Source organism: Ictidomys tridecemlineatus, chromosome 1 (genome assembly GCF_052094955.1).
Source record: "Ictidomys tridecemlineatus isolate mIctTri1 chromosome 1, mIctTri1.hap1, whole genome shotgun sequence".
Lineage (NCBI taxonomy): Eukaryota > Metazoa > Chordata > Mammalia > Rodentia > Sciuridae > Ictidomys > Ictidomys tridecemlineatus.
The window spans coordinates 51,330,658-51,352,742 of NC_135477.1; the positions used below are offsets into that span (position 1 = coordinate 51,330,658).

General features: G+C 59.4%; 1 protein-coding gene across 7 annotated transcripts in view; it reads right to left on the minus strand.

Moving 5' to 3' along the window:
* Positions 1–22,085, minus strand: part of Pald1 (phosphatase domain containing paladin 1) — a 63,117-nt gene that overhangs the window by 26,710 nt on the left and 14,322 nt on the right. For all 7 annotated transcript variants that reach the window (XM_078040964.1, XM_078040965.1, XM_078040963.1 and 4 more), the window contains exons 2-8: positions 7,237–7,450; positions 4,950–5,052; positions 3,780–3,959; positions 2,226–2,390; positions 1,311–1,471; positions 1,108–1,183; positions 323–474 (exon numbers count right to left, since the gene is read on the minus strand). In XM_078040964.1, coding sequence (XP_077897090.1) covers positions 323–474; positions 1,108–1,183; positions 1,311–1,471; positions 2,226–2,390; positions 3,780–3,959; positions 4,950–5,052; positions 7,237–7,421 — 1,022 coding nt within the window. In that variant the 5' untranslated portion in view covers positions 7,422–7,450. The remainder of the gene's footprint in view (positions 1–322; positions 475–1,107; positions 1,184–1,310; positions 1,472–2,225; positions 2,391–3,779; positions 3,960–4,949; positions 5,053–7,236; positions 7,451–22,085) is intronic.

Genomic DNA, 22,085 nt, shown 5'->3' on the forward strand with positions numbered 1-22,085 from the left:
CTGACAAGGCGGGAGGTTAGCCACTACTCAGGGCTCCCTAAGGCTCTGGGACAGCTGTGCTGCCCACTGTCTCCCCTCCCACTGCCACTGGGAAGCAGGGGACTGTAGGCTCCTCCTGGATCCCCAAGGGCATTTCTCCCACTAGGAAACTGAGCCCAGAGAGGTCAAGTTCCTCTCCCCAGGTCACGCAGCAAATCTGTGACCAGCCCCAGCTCTGCCCCTAGGTTCCTGGATGTGTCCCATCATCCTGGGCAGCCCTGTCCCCTCCTCTCCCCTGCTCATTCCCACAGCCCCTGGGGACTCCGGGTCCCAAGCCACTCACTCTGGCTGTGAGATCGTCCCACTGTGGTGAAACAGCACGAGGGTGCCCAGCACCATGCCCAGGTTGGTCCTGCCCACGCCTGACTGGCAGCTGAAGAGGAGGGCCGGGGGAGGCCCGTGGGCGTCGTGGAGCCGCAATAGGCTGGGGGTCTCCTGGGAACAGACCGTGGACAATAGGCTACAGTGTGACCTGGAGACCCTGAGGCTGCCTCCTGTGCAGATCCACAACCCGACCTGCCCCAGGAGGATGACCCCTTAGAGGGACTCTGGAGCAGGGCACAGGGGGCAGGTGCAGGGGCTGGAAGCGAGAGCTACTCAGAGGGCATCGGGCCTGTGTGGCACCCGCTGTGCCTGCAAGTTAAATAAGGCAGCCTCTGAAGGGCTGACCAAGGCCACCGAGCCCATGAAACCCCAGCTAAGAGGCGGTGCAGCAGGAACGGCTGTGTCCCCCAAGGCCATGAGGGACCTGCGGGCTAGAGAGGCTGGGGGGCTCTCCAAGGCCACACGGCAGTCAGCAGCCAGGCCCCCGGGCTCTGTCACTAGAGTGTGTGCAGATACACACCCACACACAGGTGCACACACAAGCAGAGACCCAGAGAGTGTGCACACTCACCCCAAAGGGACAGACACACACAGGGTGCTGCCCCGTGCAGCCCAACTCACTGGGTCCCCACACAGCTCAGGGCGAAGCCCCCCAGGGAAAGCCAGAGATCCTGCGCCCTCAGACCCCAGCCCTCAAGGCCCCTGTCCCCACATGTCCCCAGCACTGCCTCTGCCCCCATTTACCCTGATGACACTGACGAAGGCGTTGAGCTGGGCTTCCAGGGGGGCACCCTGCTCAGGCAGGGGCAGGCGCTGGTACCTGCCAGGTGAGGAGGGCCTCATCAGGAAGGCCACCCACCCGCCCTGGGCACCCCGACCCCCATCCCCATGCCCGACCTGCAGATGGCGAAACTGAGGCCACAGCTGGAGGACTGGCGCCCTGGTACCTGTAGGTGGGCTGCAGGAAGAGGGGCCGCTGGTACACCTCCTTGGTCACCTGCACGTCATCCTCAGCCCGGACGGTCACGGCGTGGGGCTCCCCCTGCAGGTCCCCCGTGCTGTGGTACACGTGGTAAGTGTTCCCGCTCAGCCGGGCAAAGTCGTGGATCTAGAGGGCAGTGTGAGGTCACAGGGACAACCTGACCTTCAGCCCCTCCTGGATGTCCCAGCTGACCTCTAGAGTGACCAGCTGCACAGGCCTCTCTTCATCCAGGAGGGAACCCCATGTACCCTGCCTGGGCGCCTGAAGGGCTGGGGGCAGCCAGCTGTGCATCAAGCTGCCAGGACGGGTGAGGTTTGCTCAGCTGGGTGGGTGGCTAAGGCCCGGGGAGGCAGGCGGCCAGGAGGGGAGGCAAGAGGCCGGGAGGGGAGGCAGGAGACCATGTCACCAGTTGGGCCTCGCCTCCTGCCCTCTGGAGCCTAGGGGCACGTGACTCCACCTTCCCCCGACACTCTCCTGTGGTGGGCCCACTGCCTTAGAGACCTGCCAAGTCTCTGTGCTGTGGAGGGCAGCAGGAAGACTTGGGTGTCTCAGAGATGGGCCAACAGAGGCCCAGAGGGACAGCGCCCGCTGGGCCCCACAGCACAGGAGGGGACCAACTCTGCTCGTGGGCTCCCTAGTCCAGGGCTCTTTAGGGCCCCCAGACCCTTTTCTAAACAGGGACGTTGAACACAGGGGAGAGAAACAGGCTGCAAAGGGACAGCCACAGAGAGGCCCGAAGAGGAAGACCTGCCTCTGGACACCTGGGCACCAGCCTTACAGACAGTCCCCCCACCCAAGCAGAGCACAGAAGCAAGGCGTGGGGCCGGGGAGAGCCAGGCGGCCGCCCCAGGAGAGTGCCCCCACCCCTCTTCCACCTCACCTCCTTCTGGATGGTCAGCTCCAGCCTCTCCGCCTGGCTCCCAGGACCCAGGCCCCGGAGGTTCTCATGAAGGTTCTGCTTGTCGCGAGGTGTGTAGGACACGAGGTCCTCGCCAGCACGCAAGAACAGCACGGGCTCCTCGCGCACACAGAAGATGACGCACTCCTGCCGCGAGACGGCCACCCGTCACCAGGCGGGGACCTCGCCCTGCGCAGCCTCTGCCCGGCCGCTCCTCTCTCCTCCAAGGCCCAGCACCCACCCTGGACCCTGCCACCCGAATCCTCCCCGACAGACAGCTCAGTCCAGTCGCCTGCTCCACCACCCAGTCAGCAGGAGCCCCCCAGGGCCAGCGTCCTTTATGGCTCTCGGGCTCTCCAGTGCAGAGGCCTGCTGTGTTCCAACAGGAGAGCCCACAGTGCCTGGACAGGACCCCAGATAAATCAGGGGCTCGATGACATCAGCTGAAGAAATGTCTGTCCCCACCCCGTGCCATCAGCCATCGAGCACCCACAGGCAGAGAGGGTGGGACTTCAGTCAGGTTGGGAGGGGAGCCACGGGAGCCACGGGAGCCCACCCGGCCCTGGTTCACGGGGCCTCCCCACCTACAGGGCCGCTCAGACGCTCCTGTCCTCTGTCCTTGCAGCCAGAGTGCTGCCCTGCCAGCTCTGTCCTGGAGAGGCAAACCCCACCTCCCTCAGGTAGGCAAGGGGAGTCGCTGAAAATGAGCACTTGAGCTGGGCGCAGCGGCTCACGCCTGCAATCCCAGCAGCTCCGGAGGCTGAGGCAGGAGGATCAAGAGTTCAAAGCCAGCCTCAGCAACTCAATGAGACCATGTCTCGGAATAAAATATAAAAAGGGCTTGGGGCTAGGGTTGTGGCTCGGTGGTAGCATGGCCCTGGGTTCTATCCTCAGCACCACATAAATATAAAACGAAGATATTGTGTCCACCTAAAACTAAAAAATAAATATTAAAAAAAAAAAAAAAAAAGGCTGGGGACGTGGTTTAGTGGTAAAACACACAGGCTCAGTCCCTGGTACAAAAAGGAAGGAAGGAGGGCGGGAAGGAGGGAAGGAGGGAAGGAAACAGGCACTTGGGGTCTAGCTGCCTGGGTTTGAGTCTTGGGGCAAAGCTGTGTGACCTTGAGCAAGTCACTATTCTCTCCAGGCCTTAGTTTCCTCCTCTGCAAAATGGGCCTGGCAGCTGCTCCCTTAGGGTTGACAGCACGATTCATGTCAGCTGCGATCATCTGGCATCTCTTGTGTTATGACCGGGCCCATGTCACCCTGTCACCCCCTCCCTTCCTCCTAGGCTCTCGGAACGGCTCGGAGTTCCCACATCCACACAGGACACACGATGAACATCTGGCGGAATTCCCAGCCGTCAGAATCACCCACCACAAGGACCACCATGGCAGGCAGTCGAGGCCTGATGCAGGCCCCGCCGCCTTCCCGGGCCTGTGGCCAGGCCCCTCCAGAGCCTCAAAGCTGCCCCTCCCTGGAGCCCTCCCTGGAGCCCTCCTAGGTCGGGGCTGGACTGGAAGCGGCCTACTTTACCTTGTGTCCGTCCTTCTGAAGTTTCTGGAGGACGCGCCTGAATCCCAGGAGGCTGGGCTGCCCCATGCCAAACACAGGGAACCCGCCGCGCCCTTGCCGGAAGTTGGGGGCCCCGCAGCTCTCCGAGGTGCCCAGCACGTCCACCTTCTCAGGAACATCCCGCACCAGGAAGTATCGACCCTGGCAGGGGACAGCCACAGCAGAGTCACTCAGGGACCCGGGGAATCTTCCACAGGCAGGGCTCTGCCCTGGACTCCAGGGGACACGGAGCAGGGAAGAGGGGGAAGGGACATGCTCTGCCCTGCATCCCTCTGTAGGCTCCCAAGACATCAGTGTTGGGAAGGTGTCCCAGGGCAGGGGAGAGGGAGAGACCACCCTCCTGGGAGCATCAGGAGGGTCCGGGGCCAGGCTTGGAGGAAAGACAGGGAGAGGGGTGGCTTAAGGGGGCTCCCCCAGAAGAGGGCAACGTCCCCGCCTCCCAGGGGCACATGTGGAGAAGGGACTCCAGGAGGGGGTCACATCTGTGGCACCTGATGAGCCAGAGCTCAGACCCTGCCCGGCCCGGCCAGCTCTGGGGTCCAACGGGAATGGCCAGCAGAGGATGGAGGAAACCCGGCCCAGCCCCCGGGCGAGAAGCAGGAGGAGCAGGAGGAGCCCTTCCCTGGGCAGAAAGAGCCCTGGACCTTCCCGTGCCTCCCGGGCCCCCAGCAGGCCCTGGCCTGGGACAGATGGGAAGGGGAGCCGGCACCCCGGGCTAGCCAGAACGTCCCGGAGCCGCTGTGGGCAAGCGCAGCCTGTCCCCATTCCCGCGGCTCAGCACCCGCTGCGTCCACCCCCTCCACCCAGCCAACGGGAGACCAAGACATCCGCCCGTGGCCTGGCTCTCTGGGCCATCCTTTACCTGGGCCCCCTAGTCAGACAAGTCCAGAACTTTGAAAAGAACAGAGGAGGCTCTCAGCTGGGGAGCCTGTGGCCACTAGGCCCATCTCCACTGCCTGGCACTGAGGAGGGAGGAAGGGGCCTGGCAGGGAGCGAGTGGGAACCACGGGGCGCAGACGGGGGGCAAGCTGCTGGCCTCTGGGAAGGGGTGAGGCCCTGAGGGAGGCAGGGGGGGGAGGAGGGCAGAGGAAGATGGGGGAGGGACCCCGAGGCGGGTAGGGCTGGCCTCACCTGCACCAGGTAGTGCTCCGGGGTGGCGTCCGAGAGGCGGCCCAGCGTGTAGTGGGCCTTGAGCAGCTCGTCATGGATCTGGAACTCCTCCCTGCAGTTGTACCTGCCAGGGGTGGGGTGCAGCCAGGTCAGACGTTTGTCCACTCCAGAGCCACAAGAGGCCACCCACCCCTGGCCCGCAGCTTCCCCTCTGGGGCACAGACTGCCCATCCTACCCCAGTGGCCACTGTCCCCTTCTTCCTCAGACACAGAGCCCAGAATTGTGGTGGGACTGGGCCGCCCCACTGTGGACTGACGTCCAGCCCCCATGCAGCTGGCTCTGGTCACGGGATCGGCCCTGGCCAGGGAGGAGTGGGCAAGTCCGGGGCCACCCCCAGAGGGAAGGCCTTCTGACCCAGAGGCGACAGCAGAAGCAGAACAGCATCCCGGGCCACAGGACAGAAGGTACAGCCCAGGACACTGGTGCAGACAGAGGGAACCTGACGGGCCGCGCAGCCACACCAGCCCAGGGGTCCAACGGGAATGGCCAGCAGAGGAGGGAGGTCCCCCTGGGGGGTCACCTCGGTACAGTGGCCTTACCCCCACAGGGGCTGGTCAGCATCACCCCAAGACCACACTCCCTGGAGGAACCACGCCTTCGGCAGACACAGAGACACTCGAGGGCCCCCGGGTAAGGCCACCCAGCATCCGGGACACAGAGCCACAGCACTGATGGTGACAGCACGCAGCAGGGCCTCCCAGAGTCTTGGCCTGGTGCTGGGGCCCCCCTACCAGAGGCCGGCCTTCAGGAAAGGCTGGGAAGGGCAGGGCAGGGCAGGCAGCACTGACAGGGGGTCTGGAGACCAGCCCCTGCTGCTCTGCCTTGGAGCCACCCGGCGGGGCAGGCAGGCCACCTGCATCCAGATGGGTCTTTGGCTCTGCTCTGGGAGGCATCCCATCGGGTTCTGCAGAGCTCCTCTCCAGAGGACGAACAGTGAGCACGTGGGCTCTGGGCACGTGGCCTCAGGGACAAGCGCTCAAGCTGCCATTGAAGTGACGAGGAGGAACAGTGTCCAGTAACAATCATGAAGAGGTGACGGGCAGAGTCAGCCTGCAGGGTGAGGGTGCCAGTCCTCCACCGCATGACCCCCAAGGGTCCTTCAGCCTCCAGCACTCCGCTGGCCAAGGAGGCAGTGCTCAGAGGGCCCCAGGCCACACACGGTGCCTTGAGCTGGGTCTTTACAGCTGGCCAGCAGCCATTCAGGGCCCAGCACTTGGTAAAATATTTGATATCATCTCTGATTACACTGATAAGAAAACTGAGGCCCAGAGAGGGCGAAAGGCTTGCCCTAGGTCACAGAGCACAGGATCTCGCTAAGTTGCTGAGGCTCCTGTCAGAACAGAGACTCCCTGCATCCCTCTCTGCATCCTCCCTTTATCCCAAACACAGTAATGTATTGTGATGACACCCTCCTGCCAGGCCCTGGGCCCCAGGCAGGTTTCAACCCTCATAGAGTCTCCACCAAAATTCTACGTGTACAGCGTATTTAATGCTCTGCTCATGGGGTCCCCTTCCCCACCGCCTGGGAGGCCCAGCTGCAGAGGAGCAGGGTGGACAGGCGTGGGGAGCGCACCTTGTCCAAGCCGCCCTTGGGGACAGCACGGGTGCCCAGCACAGCCCTTGCACAGGCCTTTCCGTTTATTTTCTTTAATATACTTTACCCTTTAGTTGGACACAGTATCTTTATTTTTTGAGGTGCTGAGGATCGAACCCAGGGCCTCCCATATGTTAGGGGGGCGCTCTACCGCTGAGCCACAGCCCCAGCCCTTTTCCTTTCTTATTTCGAGACGGGGTCTCCCTGAGTTGCTGAGGCTGGCCTCGACCCCGCCTCCAGGGCCAGAGCTGCCGGGAACACAGGCCCGCACCGCCACCACCCAAGGCCCCGCGTTGACCCATCCTTTACCGCACTTTGGGCCATAATTACCGACTTTGAAAGAAAACGTCTATATTCCATGTATCTAAATATATACACTTCCTTGGAAAATGTTTAGTCAAGTTATTTTCAAAGGGATGTCCCCTCCCGCCCCTCCCCTTTCTCCACACTCTGACGCGGAGGAAGTGGTAACAGGGGCTCAGGGAGTCACAGCAGAAACCCAGCTCTGCTGCCTGCTGGCTGGGCGTCTCCAGAAAGACCGCTTACCCTCTCTGGGCTCAGTGAGTTCGCGGGTATGAAACGGAAAGCCGCACCTCCAGGGGTTCCCGGGGGCGGGTCCTCCAGGACCATGGCCACGCCCACCCGCTACTCACGTGATCACGACCGGGGCCACCTTGTTGGGGATGATGGACTTGGCCTTGCTGTTGTGCACGCTCATGGTCTGGAAGGAGTGGACGCTGAGTGAGGGCCGCCCGTCCACCGCGCCGCCGCCCTGGAGGCCTTCGAAGGGGGCACCTGCCGGGACCGTCTGCTGGGCTGTGCTGGCCGTCGTACCCATAGTCCGCGGGCAGCCTCAGGACCCCAGACCTGCGGGCGAGAGGGTGTGCGGGGTGGGAGGGGCCTGAGGACTGGCAGGAGGGGACCGGCCGCCCAGGCCCTGCCACCTCCAGGGAGCAGGAGCGCAGACGGATGGGGCTCGGAGTCACAGGCTCACTGACCCCAGCCGTCAGCGGGCCTGCTGGTGCCTCAGGGAAGTTACAGACAGGGACAGGAGGACCGTGATCTTCACACTCCCCTGGAAAAAATAAGGCAATTGGGAGGGATTATCTGGGGTCAGCGGCTGAGGGGAAAGTACCAGGGCAGAGGTGTGCCGAGGCGGTGCCACTGGAAATGAAGGGTTTGGGGGACAGGGCGCAGGAGGACAGTCTCCTTAGGGGGTGGGGTCGCAGCACGAATCCACAGGTCCTCCTTGCACAGAGACAGAGGCCATGTCACCCCCTCTGTATCATTCCTCCAAGGGAGTGAGCAGGGAGACACCCAGACAGCTGCTTTAGTCCTCGACTTCATTTCATTTCATTGTAAGATTGCATTTCATCTTTGCAGCCGGAGGGCTGGAACCCGGGCCTGGCTAGTGCGCACTAGGCGGGTGCCCTACCACTGACCCACACATCCCCAACCCCTGTTATTTTTTATTTTGAGACAGGCTCTTGCTAAGCTGCCGAGGCTGACCTCAAACTTGAGATCCTCCTGCCTCAGCCTCCTGAATGGGATCCCAGGTGTGCGCCACAGCCCAGCTCTCTACACCGTGAACGTCATAAAGGGAGGCCAGCGTCACCCAGACCAGCAGAGCTCAGCAGGTCAAGGCTCCAAGGAGCATAGCCCCGAGCTTGCAGCAGCACCCAAGTCAACACGGCCATAGCAGAAGCCAAGGCCAGCACGCATGGGGCACTCTGTCCACAGGAGAGACCTGGGCCTGAGTCCCAGGGGCCGTTGGGCGCTGTCTGAGAACAAAATGCTGGAAAGGCCTGCCGCCCTTAACCCCCAGGTGCCCGGTGCTCCCCAGGAGGCGCTTCCTTCCCCCTGTGCTCCCGTCTTCTCCTCTGATCACGGGGCAGGGCTGGCATCTAGAGCAAGAGGACAGGGACAGCCCTCTGGAGCCGGGGACAGGGCTCAGCAGACAGAGAGCCAGGCCCTGGGAAGGAGGTGCTGGGAACCTCACAGAGGGCAGGAGACATGGACGTTCCAGGAGCTCAGCAGCCGCGGGCACCCGGGGACAGCCCCACTCTGCAGCCTTACAGACACTCCGGCTGCTTTCAGTGGGGCCCAAGGCCCGCGTCCCCAGGGGGGCTCTGTGCCCCAGCAGCACCTCCAGTCACCAAGGGGGTCACAGACCCGCACAAGGCCAGCCGCCCCAGAGCCACCCCTGACCCTGGGGTCTCCTGTCAGGGGTCTCCTGTCTCTCTGGAGACAGGACACTGACCACCAGGCTCACGGGCCCTCCCGGAGCCTGAGCCAGGCCAGCTCCTCTCCCTGAAGCCCTCCCCGTCTCCCCTCACCCCTGAAGCCCCAGGACAGCTCTGTGGAGAGCGCACCCCGGTCCCCAGGAGCCGTCCCCCTTCACCCCCAGTTCTCCCCCGCCTTTATTTTCCTCAAAGATGGTAAGAATGAGCCCCCACGTCCCCACACCAAAACACACGGTCAGAGAGGAGGAGGGGCTCGGTGGACCCCAGCTGGCTGTCGGCAGAGCGGACGGGTCCTCATGGCGGCTCTCACGGAACCTCCCAGACCCCTCCCAGCGTCCCGGGCCAAGGGGCCATGCATGGGAACGGGCTCAAACAGGGGAGGGGGCACAGGGAGAGGGCCAAGGGTGGACGCAGGAAGGGCCTGCAGGAGCACAGCTGGCCACAGCTGTCACCACTCCCACAGGGCGGGGCCCAACACCTCCACTCCCTGCTGGCCACATGGCCTCCCTTGCCCCCAGGCTCACAGGCAGTGACAGGCCCCGGCTGTGCCTGGAGGGGCAGCCAGGAGACCACACAGATGTGCCCAGCTGTGCTGCAGGGGGCGGGGCAGCCCGTGTCCCCTGAAAACTGACCCACCTCCAAAGTGTCGGGAGGAGGACACAACCCAGGGCCTCTGGGCCAGCCAGAGTGAGCCTCGCCAGCAAAGCCCTGCCTGCCGGTCACATGCTACAGGGACTCTACAACCTCTTCCCTCTCTCTGGGCCTCAGTGTACTAGCCACGAGTAGACAAGGAGGGACGGAGTGGTCTGAAGGCCTCTTCCAGCTGTGCGTTTGGTTCCTGAGACTGATGGTCCTAGTGGCCGTACCACTGCTGTCCACTGCCAGGGACAGTGGTCAGTAAGCTCAGGGGTGTGGGTGGGCACCCTAGTGCCCAATCCCTTGAGGGGATACTGGAGTGGCTGGAATGAGGAGAGATGTCAGAGGAGGGGCCACAGGCTGCACGGTTTGGACAGTATTGTCTGCCAGTCATCTCGTATCACTATAACAAACTACCTGAAATAATCAACTTAAAAAGAGAAAAGGTTTATTTGGGTTCCCAGATTTGAAGTTTCAGCCCATGGTGGGTTGGTCCCACTCTTTTGAGGACTGGGGTGAGGCAGGACGTCACGGCAGGAGCCCACAGTGAAAGAGTGCCAAAAGGAGGGTCTCTTGACCGCCAGACTTTCGTCATGGACTATCCCATCTAATCCTGACTGGGCCCCACAGATGCCGACTCTTACAACTCCATACCAAGTTCACACAAAACACCATTTAAACATGGACAAGACTCGAAAACTCATCTGGATGCCAAACAGGCTCATGAAAGGCCACTGAGCACCAGGAGCAGGGGTCACCTAGAATCCCAGCAATCAGGAGGACTAGGAGTTCAAAGCCAGCCTCAGCCACTGAGCCAGGCCCTAAGCAACTCAGCGAGACCCTGTCTCTAGACAAAATATAAAAAAGCTGGGGAGGGGGCTCCGTGGTCGAGTGCCCCTGGGTTTAAACCCCAGCACCAAAAAATACGGTAGAAGAAAAGGTCAAATAATGTGTTCTTAAAATCAGCTCCACCCACTCTTCCTGCCCTTTCAGTGTGGCTATTTGAAATGGCCCACGCGGCCCACGCTCCCTTTCTACTGGACAGTGCTTGAGTCTCCGTGGCCGGAGGGCAGCCCGGGGCAGCTGCAGGTCGTGGGCAGCTGCTGCGTGGGAGAACCTATCACAGCCTGTGACCACTCCCATTTTACAGAAGGAAAGGCAAAAACAGGATGGAGAGTGTCTGCAGTGATGTTGAGTGTCCAGCAGGGGCTGCGGCTGGGGGGTGGCCCTGGGGGTGGCCCTGGGTTCCTGTGTGTCTCGAGGGGCTCGTGGAGCCGGAGAGCAGCCAGAGAGCCAGCGTCGACCATCAGGCTCACTCAGGTGCTCACTGCTCGTTCAAAATTCTCCAAAATAAAAATATTGGAGTCAAAAGTTTTTTCAGAACTAAAGTTTTAAAAACCGATTTGGTTGAGCTGCCGTATAAAGACCAGGCGTCCACGGATCCCTCCTGGCTCCGCCTGGCGGCCTGAGAGGAAGCTGCGGGCCCCCAGGAGGCGCCCGGGAGCCAGGAGCCTGACCTCTGGTTGGTGATGTCCCCGCTGCGGCCACCTGGGCTTAAGAACCAGGGCCTGGATAAACACCCGGCTCCCGGCTTCTCCTGGAGGAGCCCAGGAGGGGCAGCCACGGGGCCGGGCCTCCAGGGACCCACCTGGCAACCCTGGCCCTCCCTGGCCCGAGTCCTGAGGCAACGCGCCCTGGTCCTGGACGGGCCCTGCTCCCCGTCAGGTGCCCTGGCGCCCCCAGCGCTTCTTCATTTTCCTGAGGCCTCTGAGCCCCCAGCCTCTGGCCACTCTCCTGGGAGCGGGCCTGTCCTTCCCCAGACCTGGGCCACACTTTCTTGGCATGCTGTGACCAAAGAGAAGAGGTGACCTGCCTCCTGTCCCAGCACTGCCCCTGAGCGGGCTCCTCCTCCCTGGGCCCTTCTCCTTTCCGGCCTGGGCTTGTGGCTCTCTGGCCCCAAGGCAGGACGTCCTGTTGGGGAAGGTCCCTGTGAGACGCTGCAGGCCCTGGTCCGGCCCAGCTGCCCAGCCAGGACCATCCTCTATGCCTTCATCCCCCAGAGGAGAGACTGAGCACATGGCCACCTTCCCCAGTCCCTGCAGACACTTGGGGCCACGTGATGAATCCGAGTAACAGGACATGCGAGCAGTGTCACATGCCAAACTCCAGAATCCTTCCTCATGAGATCTTTCCTCCCTTCTTCCATCCTGTGCCTGGAACCCAGATGTGATGATGGAAGGTTTGCAGCCATCTTGAACCACGAGCCCATGAATCCACGCCCCAGGAATGGTGGAGATCAAGTTCCCCAAAAAAACCGTGGAGCAGAGCCATCGCACCAGGCCTGCAAAGCTCTGGGCTCGGACAGGACAGAGAAATAAACTTCCATCTTGTGTAAACTACTGCTGCTTGGCTTTTCCTATTACTTGCAGCCAAATCTAATCCTGACTAATGCACCCTGTTATTTTTAGGTTTGACCCTCAATGACCACATGCCGCATGGCCACAGGACAGGGCTTACTCCTTTCCCCTCATGCAGAACGTCGAGTTTCCCTGCCAGTGGACAGGCCGTGCTGTGGGCGGTGGGCCACACGCGGGCGGAGAGTCCCCAGGATCCAGGAGCCAACTGTGAGGAGGCCACAGAGCAGAGGAGACAACCCTGGACGCCAGGGCCTGGTGGGCAGCTGAGGAGGCGCAGCTGCGAGGCCATGAGGGCACCATCCACTTCTAGGTGTGGCACAGGGGCTCTACCCAGGATGCCCCAGAGATCTAGAAAGTTCCACGGAGCAGAACATCTGCTCCACGCCAGACACAGACATGGCCCCCACCACTCCACAAGGCAGAGAAAGGCCCCAGGGTCTCCCCACCTAGGACAGAGCCTCTCCTTCCCTCTAGGGACCTTCCGAAGCCAAGGGAGGCCCCGGGGAGCACGCAGGTGCCACCTGGCGGGACTCCCCCAGGACGGAGCAGGCGAGGTGGGACCCCCGGGGAGCACGCAGGTGCCACCTGGTGGGACTCCCCCAGGACGGAGCAGGCGAGGTGGGACCCCGGGGAGCACGCAGGTGCCACCTGGTGGGACTCCCCCAGGACGGAGCAGGCGAGGTGGGACCCCGGGAGCACGCAGGTGCCACCTGGTGGGACTCTCCCAGGACAGAGCAGGCGAGGTGGGACCCCCGGGGAGCAGGCAGCCAGTTCTGGGGAAGGCGCTCTCTCCTGAGCTTCGGTCCCCAGGCAGGCAGCTGGGACCTGGGGACCCATTCCCGGGGAAGGGGCCGGAGAGCGTCCCACCAGCTCTCTCCCGGCAGCGACCAGGTCTGGGTTCTCGGTGGCCGACGGGAACTTACCCTTGAACCCACTGAGGACCTGCAGCCTGTGTTCAGTAAGTGCCCGCCTCGCTCCCCCACTCCAGAGGCTGCCACTCCAGGTGTCCGTACTGAACTAATCTCAGTCCCCGTCTCCAGAGCAACCCTGAGGAGGCAGCAGACCAGCTGTTTCCCCATTTAGCAGGTGGGAAAACCGAGGCTCGGAGAGCTCACCTCCTAACGCGGCGACGCCCGGGGCTCTCCCAGGGCATCAGCCCTCGGCCCCACCTCTCCCTGGGAGCCTCCCCAGCTTGACAGACAGACACCACGGCCTAGAACAGGGGCTGGCAGAAGGCGGACAGGCCCCCACAGGCCCCTGACATCCAGATGCACAGGGTGGGTAACAATGGAGCTAAAAATAGGCCTATCTCGGGGACAGTGGGGGAGGCGGAGTGGCCAGCTGCAGGAAACATCTGCCTGGGCTCCAGAGCACACTAGAGGAAGTCACCGTGCCGCAGGGGTCCTCACTGGCCCGGGGCTGGGCGGAGGCACGGAGGCCCTGCAGGGCTACACCAGGGCAGGGCCTCAGCTGAGCCTCTCTGCCCCGGTCTCTCCCCCCACCCCCAGTGCAGGTTCCTGACCCCTTGGGCACCTTGGAGCCGCCAGAGACAACTGACAACTGCCGAGACGCTCGTCTGCCCTGTTCCTCCTGTTCTACAGAGAAGGAAAACGAGGTCCAGAAGTCCCCAGAGAGCAGCCGACAGTCACAACGGAGGGGTCAGGGCCAGGCGTCCCCTACCTGCAGGGACCTCATGGTCCCCTGCACTTCAATAGGTGTGGCCTCCAGGGTCCAGGAAGACCCCCCAGGACCAGGCTCTCCTGCTCCAAGGAGAAGCTCACCAGGCAGGGGACACAGGTTCAGCATGAAGGGCTACTGCTTCCTCCGCAGGGGGCAGCCCCGTTCTGAGCCTGTGGGTCCCCTGTTCCCACCCCGTGCAAAACCCCAGCACGGAGTTAGGGTGAACTTCTTACTGCTCCTGGCAACATCAACAGACCTTTGCAAATAATTAAAAATAATGCTGGGCTCAGGGTGCACACCTGGAATCCCAGCAACCCTGGAGGCTGAGGCAGGAGGATCACAAATTCTAGGCCAGCCTCAACAACTTGGTGACTCAACAACTTTGAGACTCTGTCTCAAAATAAAAAGGGCTGGGGATGTGGCTCAGTGGTAGAATATTGCTGGGCTCAATCCCCAGTAGCAGAAGTAAAAATAAAAAATGTTTTCGAATAATAAAGCAGAAGTGTATCTTACTGGGCCACAAGTGGAAGTGTCTGTATAAGGCAGCCCTTTGCCTTGAAGATCTCTGGAATGTCCACAAACAACAACCTGGGCAGCCCCTCTGCGGGGCCAGCCTGGCCAGTCTTCTTCCAGAATGGAACAGATGCGCGGTTACTTTTGCTGCCAGGTGGCAGATGAACCAAATCTTCCCGCCTGGCCCTTCCTCCTTGCCCCTCCTCTCCACCCAGCCCACTCCCAGCCTCCCCTCCTGGCTCTGGCCATGGGTGTCCCCAAGGCTCTCCAGGTTAAGGCTGAAGCTGGTCTTCAATGGCATCCTGTAGCTGGGCCAGCGCTTGGTACAAAGTAGCCACTTCCAAAAAACCTGGAAGCCGTTTCTGTTGTTCCCTCTTTGGTCCTGGGGACTGCCCCAAAGGCACGCTCCCCGGGGCTACCTTCCAGTCCTTTTGATTTTTTAGTTTGAGATAGGGTCTCACCAAGTATCTGAGGCTGGCCTCCAACTTGCAATCCTCCTGCTTCAGCCTCCCAAGTCGCTGAGATTACAGTCATACCATACCCAACCCAAACTGGGAAGGTTAAAGAACAGATGAAAAACAGATCCACCTTATAGATGGATGTGTTCTGAAAATAAATGAGACCACACCACAGTTCCTGGGTGGAACTATGCTGCCCAGGGCCTAGATGGCAGCACCTGCTGACCAATGGCAACTGTGCGGGGACCACCTTGTAGAAACGCTGGATGGGGACGCTGACCCAAGTCCCACACCGTGGAGAGGCGGGAAGGTCAACGAGGAGAACACAGGCCAGAGGCTGTGAGTGCTAGAGACAGGGGAGCAGCTCTGGAGTCTCCCAAGAGCAGATCCCACGTGGGAAGAGGGTCGCCTGGCGCGGACCCTCCGGTTTCTTCCACTGAGTCACGCCCTCTCAGAGGGGCCCAAAAAAGGCACCTCCAAGGTCCCTGCCCCTGGCCCACTGCTGAGGCCTGACCATGGCACTCTGAACAGGGTTTCAACCCACAAGGGATGGGTGGTGGTTGTTTTTTGGCACCGGGGATTAAACCCAGGGCCACTCAACCTCCAGCCACACCCCCATCCCTGCTCACGGAGTTACTGAGGGCCTCGCCAAGAGCTCTGAGCTCACGATCCTCCTGCCTCAGCCTCCGCAGCCCCTGGATTACAGAAGTGTGCCACGCGCCCGGCCCAGATGATGAGTTCTTACCCTAAATGGCTCTCGTCTCCACTCTCCACATGGCGCTCCCCGGGGTTTGTTAGAGTGGAGGACAACAGTGGCAGCAGGTGATGTGCACCGGGCCCAGAGAGGACAGGCACCCGCCCGCCAGGGCCAACCACGGTCTAACTCCAGATCCGCGCACCCCAGGGGTCCCCAGCACCCTCCCGCCAGGGGTGCAGGAGGCCAAGACACCACCTTCCCAGTGGGATCCCACTTGATGGCAGGAGAGTCTCCACGAGAGACCCTGCTGGACACATGGCAGGGCCCCAGCAGGACCGGTGACACGGGGGGGGGGGGGGGGGGGGGCTGCACTTGCCGTGGAAAACGTCATGCGAGGGTGACCTTGCAAGGCAGTAAAAATGATCCGTGTCACGGAACCTCAGCCCCAGCCCACGTCTGTTTGGGATTCCAGGCGATGGACCGGGGGGTGCAGGAGAGCACTCTGGGGTGACCGAGGGTGCCAGGCGGGGGGGGGAGCACCACTGGGCACCGCTCCCCTGCTCCCCCACTCCCCTTGAGATGCCTTCTCCAAAGGGCCGCAGTGAGCCTGTCCCTCAAGGTCAACCGGGTGAGAGCTTTCCGTGGGAAGTCAGAATTCTGGAAAACCTGGGCAGCCGCTGCGAGTGTGACGGCACCCCAGGACAGGGGTTTTCAGTGACAAGGGTGCCGGTGCTAGCAGTGATTAGTGGTACAACTGCTGGAAACGGCGGCATGGCGTGTGTCCACACGCGGAAAATCTGCAAAACCCCGTGAGCCGGTGTATTCCCGACAACGGATGTCTTGTGTTAGAAAACCATCTAAAAGAGACAGTTCAACTTAAAATCAGCAGACTACAGTGACGCAGCCACATCCATGTCTACAGCAGCTCAATTCACAATAGCTAAGCTACAGAACCCACCTAGGTTACCGTCAACAGATGAATGGATAAAGAAAAGTGTACATATACACAATGGAATATTACTCAGCCATAAAGAAGAACGAAATTATGGCATTTCCTGGTAGCTTAAAGAAGAATGAAATTATGGCATTTGCTTAGCATGTGTGAGGCACTGGGTTCAATCCTTAGCACCACATAAAAATAAACAAAATAAAGGCATTCTGCCCATCTACAACTACAAAAAAAAAAATTTAATTAAAAAAAAATAGCACATCACAACATCCTGACCACCCAATGCAGAGCAGATGTGAGCACCCAGCTGGTACTGGGCAGACATTAGAAGGACTTGCAAAAATGTAAAACAAGGCCACTCTTCACCCTCCTCTTACTGTCCAGGAAAACAGTTATTTTTTAAAAAATGTTTTATGTCAACGTATGTGTTTAGCTTTAGTGTGTTCTGCCACACCGGGGATCAAAGCCAGGGCCTTTCACGTGCAGGGCAGGGCTCTATCACTGAGTAAAAATAGAATTACTATTTTTAAAATGACTTTATAAGCCAGGGGCAATGGTGTACGCCTGTGATCCCAGCGGCTCAGGAGGCTGAGGCAGGAGGATCAAGAGTTCAAAACCAGCCTCAGCAAAGGCCAGGCACTGAGCAACTCAGCGAGACCCTGTCTCTAAACAAAATACAAAATAGAGGTGGGGATGTGCTCAGTGGCCAAGTGCCCCTGAGGTCAATCTCTGGTACCCTAAATAGATAAATAAATAATAAAATGACCTTAGAAGTGTTCTCCTGTGTATGCAGTTTTAACCTTCCCCCTGGGCTGCGGCTCCATCCCAGGAGCTCTTGTGTGCTGGGCTACTCTACCTCTGAGCTACATCCCCAGCCCTGAACGTGTGCTCTTGACCTCGGGCTGCCCTTGTCTGGCATTTGTTCCCAAAGAAAATATAGAAAAGTGAAAGATGATCTATTATAATGGAAACCAGGGAACTGAAGGAAGAGAATGTAAGTAAATATTTGTATAATCTCAAGCCAGAAAAAAGCTTTCTACTGAAAATGCTAGAACTTAAATATCAAAAGACAGACTACATAAAAAAAGGGTCCTGGTCCTGGTCCTGGTCCGGGTGGTTTAGCTCAGTGAGAAAGCACTTGCCCACCCTGTGGGAGGTCCAGGGCTCAGCCCTCAGCACCCTTAAAAAAAAGAAAAAGGCTGAGACTGTGACCGATACAGAAATCTAACAAAAACAAACTACACAAACATGCTTTAACATATTTGCATTATGGAGCATACTCAATAGATGGCTTTTTCAAGTGAACGGGAAAGAGTGCAGCTGTCCCTTGGACTCTGTAGGGAATGAGCCCCAGGACACCATCCTCCTTGGGGCTAAGATCCACGGAGGTGGGACCCTCACAAAGTGGCAGTCTTGCCTCGTGTGCATGGGGCCCTGGGCTCAAGCCCAGACCTTGAATCCTGTCTAGATCCAGTTTTCCTGCTTTACCACGGCTGTGTGAATCCATGAACGTGGAACCTTGGACGCGGAGGCCGACTGTGCATCTTCACAGTAAAATGGAGCAGAAAAGCCAACCAACCAACAAAATAAAGACAGGGTGGGGTGAGGTCCAGGAGTGGAGGAGCGTGCTCAGCAGGCTGGAGAGCCGGGTTTGATCCCCAGAACCACAAACCAACACACAATTTTTAAAATCTAAATGAAAAAAAAAAAAAAGAGGGAGAGAGAGAAAGAAGAAATAATGACAACGAATGTGAAAACAATTTGTCACGTGCAGTTTGTCAACTGCAGGGAGATGCCACGTGTCTCCTATCATCATATTAGAGGTAAACCAAGGCAGAAATGCCCAGTGTCTGCCTGGCGTTGGGCAGGGCTCTCCCAAACATCCAGTGGGGCATCAACCCGCACAGCTCTCTGGAGGCCAATCTGGTGGTGATTCTAAACTACGTTAAGATTGTAGGACACTGGGGCTGGAGATGTGGCTCAAGCGATAGCGCGCTTGCCTAGCATGCCCGAGGCACTGGGTTCGATTCTCAGCACCACATAAAAATAAAATAAAGATATTATGTGTCTACCTAAAAAAAACTAAAAAAATTAAATATTAAAAAAAAAGATTGTGTGACACTCTGACCTAGTCACTTTTCAATTGATTTATTTGGTGTGGATGGTACCGGAGATGGAACCCAGGGGTGCTCTAACACTGAGCTATATCTGCAGCCCCTTTTTATTTTAATTTGAAATAGGATCTCTTGAAATTGCTCAGGCTGGCCTCAAACTTGCAATCCTCTAATCAGGCTTGGTACATGCCTATAATCCAAGTGACGCTGGAGGATCACAAGTTGGAGGTCAGCCTCAGCAATTTAGCAAGATCCTATCTCAAAACAAAAAGGGCCGAGGATGTAGCTCAGTGGTAGAGTGCCAAAGGATTTATTTCACCCCCAGTTCTGAAGGAAAAAACCACTTGTGATCCTCCTGCCTCAGCCTCCTGAGTAGCTGGGACTGCAGGTGTGCACCACCACGCCAGACCTCAATCAATTTACTCACAAGAAATCATCAAAGATATGGCCACACCTAGTCCAGTACAGTTTGGTTTGTATTTAGTCAAACACTGGAAACATCTTTTATGGACACACTGCAGGCGTCACTACGTAGCCATCTGATAGAGCCGCAGACGCAGGTCCCTGACAGAACCTATTACAAAAGACGGCCAGGAGTCCACCTACCCAGAACTCAGACACAGGCAGGCAAAGCTCTTCTGTGATGCTGAGTCGGGGAAGCGGTCAGGTGTGCAGCAGAAAGGAGGGGACACTGGCGCCAGGGCCTGGGGCACTGATGGGACTCTTCTGAGGGGTGAGCCCTCCACACCAGCCATGTATACTTTGCACAGTCACCAAGCTGCACACCTGTGCAGTGTGTACCTTCCTATAGATGTGGAAGTTCAATTTCTTTGTGTGTGTGTGTGTGTGTGTGTGTGTGTGTGTGTGTGTGTGTGATGCTGGGAATTGAACCCAGGGCCACGTGCATGCAAGGCAACCTACACCAACTGCACTATGTCCCCAGCCCCTGGAACCTCAATTCAAAGTTTCAAAAAAACAAGCTCACAGTTTATTTACCAGCACATTCTTTTTTTTTTTTTTTTTTTTTTTTTTTATTATTTATTTTTTAGTTCTCGGCGGACACAACATCTTTGTTGGTATGTGGTGCTGAGGATCGAACCTGGGCCGCACGCATGCCAGTCGAGCGCGCTACCGCTTGAGCCACATCCCCAGCCCCTACCAGCACATTCCATGTATGTATTTAGTTTAATTTAAAAAAAATGTCAGGAGAGGTGGCGCAGGCCTATAATCCCAGCAGCTCAGGAGGCGGAGGCAGGAGGTTCGCAAGTTCAAAGCCAACCTTAGCGGGGCGCTAAGCAACTCAGTGAGACCCTGTCTCTAATAAAATAAATAGGTCTGGGACGTGGCTCAGTGGTGGAGTACTCTGAGTTCAATCCTGTACTCAAAAAAAAAACCACCAAAGCATTTTAGAGTTTGTCCCATTAGAAAGGGTGGGGGAGGTGTCTTGGGTACAAGTGAGTACAGACAGTGGGAAACATCTGGAGGGACGACTCCCAGGGCACCGTGGGGCAGGGGTCATCTCTGAGCAGGCAGATCAGGACGATGTCCTCATTTCCCTGACCTTGTTCTGCTTTGCTCTGTTCTGTTGTGGGGCTGGGGACAGAACCGGCCGCCTGTGCGAGGGAAGCGCTCCACCCCTGAGCTCCACCCGTGTTTACTGAACTCGCCAGCGCGGCCAGCGAAACCAGCCACCACGGTCAGCACCGACCTCACAGCCAGAGACAGGGCCCCACGGGGAGGACGCTCCCAGGTTTCCAGGGACGGAATGCTAAACCTCCCTCCGTGGGAAAACCAGGACGTTCCTGGCAGAGGGCAGGGGACAGGTCACCAGCGCGCCCCTGCCCCAGAGGCCTGGCCTTGGCCTTTCTGAGCCTGGTTTCCTGCAGGACAGTGAGGACCAAAGGAGGCCGTGCTGGCCCAGCCTGGCCAGGTCAGTTCTGTCACATGCAGATAGTCCCATGTCCCCAAAAGAAATAAAGCCCAGGGAGGTCAGGCCACTTCCTCACCTTTCACCCGATTTGTCCCCAGAGGTGACCCCAGGACAGTCCTAGCACACAGAGCCCTCCACATAATTGGAGTGTGGCCAGAGAGCTGGGCCCTGGTCACCCCTGGAAAGTGTCACCCCCTTCTGGGCCTTGGTGCCTGGAGTGAAAGGAGCAGGCCGCCCTTGCACTTGACCTCAGGTAGCCTCCCTCAAGCCACGCCCATCAGCCCCACCAACTACCCTGGACCCCAGCAGGAAAGTGGCTGGCTTCTGCAGACAGGAAGTGGCCTTGCCGGATGAATGACAGGCACATTCCACCCGCAGCCCCCACCTGCTGGTGACCTGCAGGGTCCTGGGAGCCAGGACTGAGTGGGCACAGAGGCCAAGGAGGAAACAGGATCTGCTGCGGAAGGCCAGGCACACGGCAGACCCCTGGGCAGGGAAGTGACTTCATTTCACACTCTGTCCTCTGCGCTTCCGTCCCTGGCACTGGAGGGACTTAACCCTGAGGGGGCCGCGCTCCCCAGGCTCTGGCCTGGAGGCTCCAGGCAGCCAGGGAGAGGAGACCCAGGCTTCCTCCTCCGCCACTGTTTCTCCCCAATCCACAGAGGAGGGAACTGAGCCCCCCAGGCTGCACCAGACAGAGCTGCAGCCTCCCCACTAGACGGAGCTGCACAGGGAGGGAGAGGCTGACCTGCCACCAGGAATGCGGGGAGGGCTTCCTGGGATCAGAGGCAACCATGCGGGGCCAGGAAGGATGAGCAAGGCTGGGCAGACAGGAAGAGAGGAACAGCATTCTGCCCACAGGGAACAGCGTGGAGAGAAATGCTGCACACTGTGCAGAGGCGCCTCGGATGCAAGAAGGGATCTGTGAGGCCAGACGTGAGGAAGGGGTAGGCTGGGCCGAACCTGAGCGCCTGGGAGACCACGCAGGAGGTTAGGGCTGCTCTGCAGGGGGTGACGTGCCACCCTGGCCATGGCAAAGAGGCGGTCATGACCATGGCCGGTGTCAACCAGGATGGCATAGAGGAGGCAGCAGGTAGAAAGCTGCCGGGAGATTCCTCTGGGGCCCAGGGCTCGAGGCCTCACCAGACCCCCACCAGGCCCACGGCCCCCACCAGGCCCACGGCCTACACCAGGCCCACGGAAACTTGCTTTCTCTGTAAAAAAGAAGTCTGTGTCGGCTGTCAATCACGAGGCCAGGCGCCGAGCGCCAGGCTGCCCGGTTCCAACCTGGGCTGCAGCGCCAGCAGCTCTGCGACCCCGACGGCAACGCTGGGCCTTTCTGTGCTTGAGCATCCTCCCGCCACGCAGGCTAGGCGGCCGCATCCCAGAGCATAGCCAGGTTCGGAGGGCCATGTAGCGGCCCAGCTGACCCTCAGGGAGGCTGAGAGAGGACGCCAAGACCACGTGGCAGAGAAATCATGGCACCAGGAAAATTCAGGTGAGCCCAGATGCCAGGCCCCCCCACCCACCAGGCAAAACAAGCCTGGTCCTGAGACGGCAGCCTGCCAGGCGGGGCCCAACAGAGCAGCGGGGGGCAGCGCAGGCTCCGGAAGGGAAGCAAACGTCTCTCCCTCTTCCTGTTGCCACTCCCCGCAACCCTGAAGCTCCCGATGCTCTGTCCAGGGAAAGTCCTGCCGAGAGTGGCATCCTGCCTCGCCCACCCTGGGCCCAGCTGCCCTGCCAGCCCTGTGCAGAGGCCCAGACCCCTGCAGATCCCGGCTCAGCCAGCCCGGGCAGCTGGGGCTCTCCACAGAAGCTGCCCGGGCAGGGCACCTGACCCAGGAAGATGGGCCTCTGCTACTGCC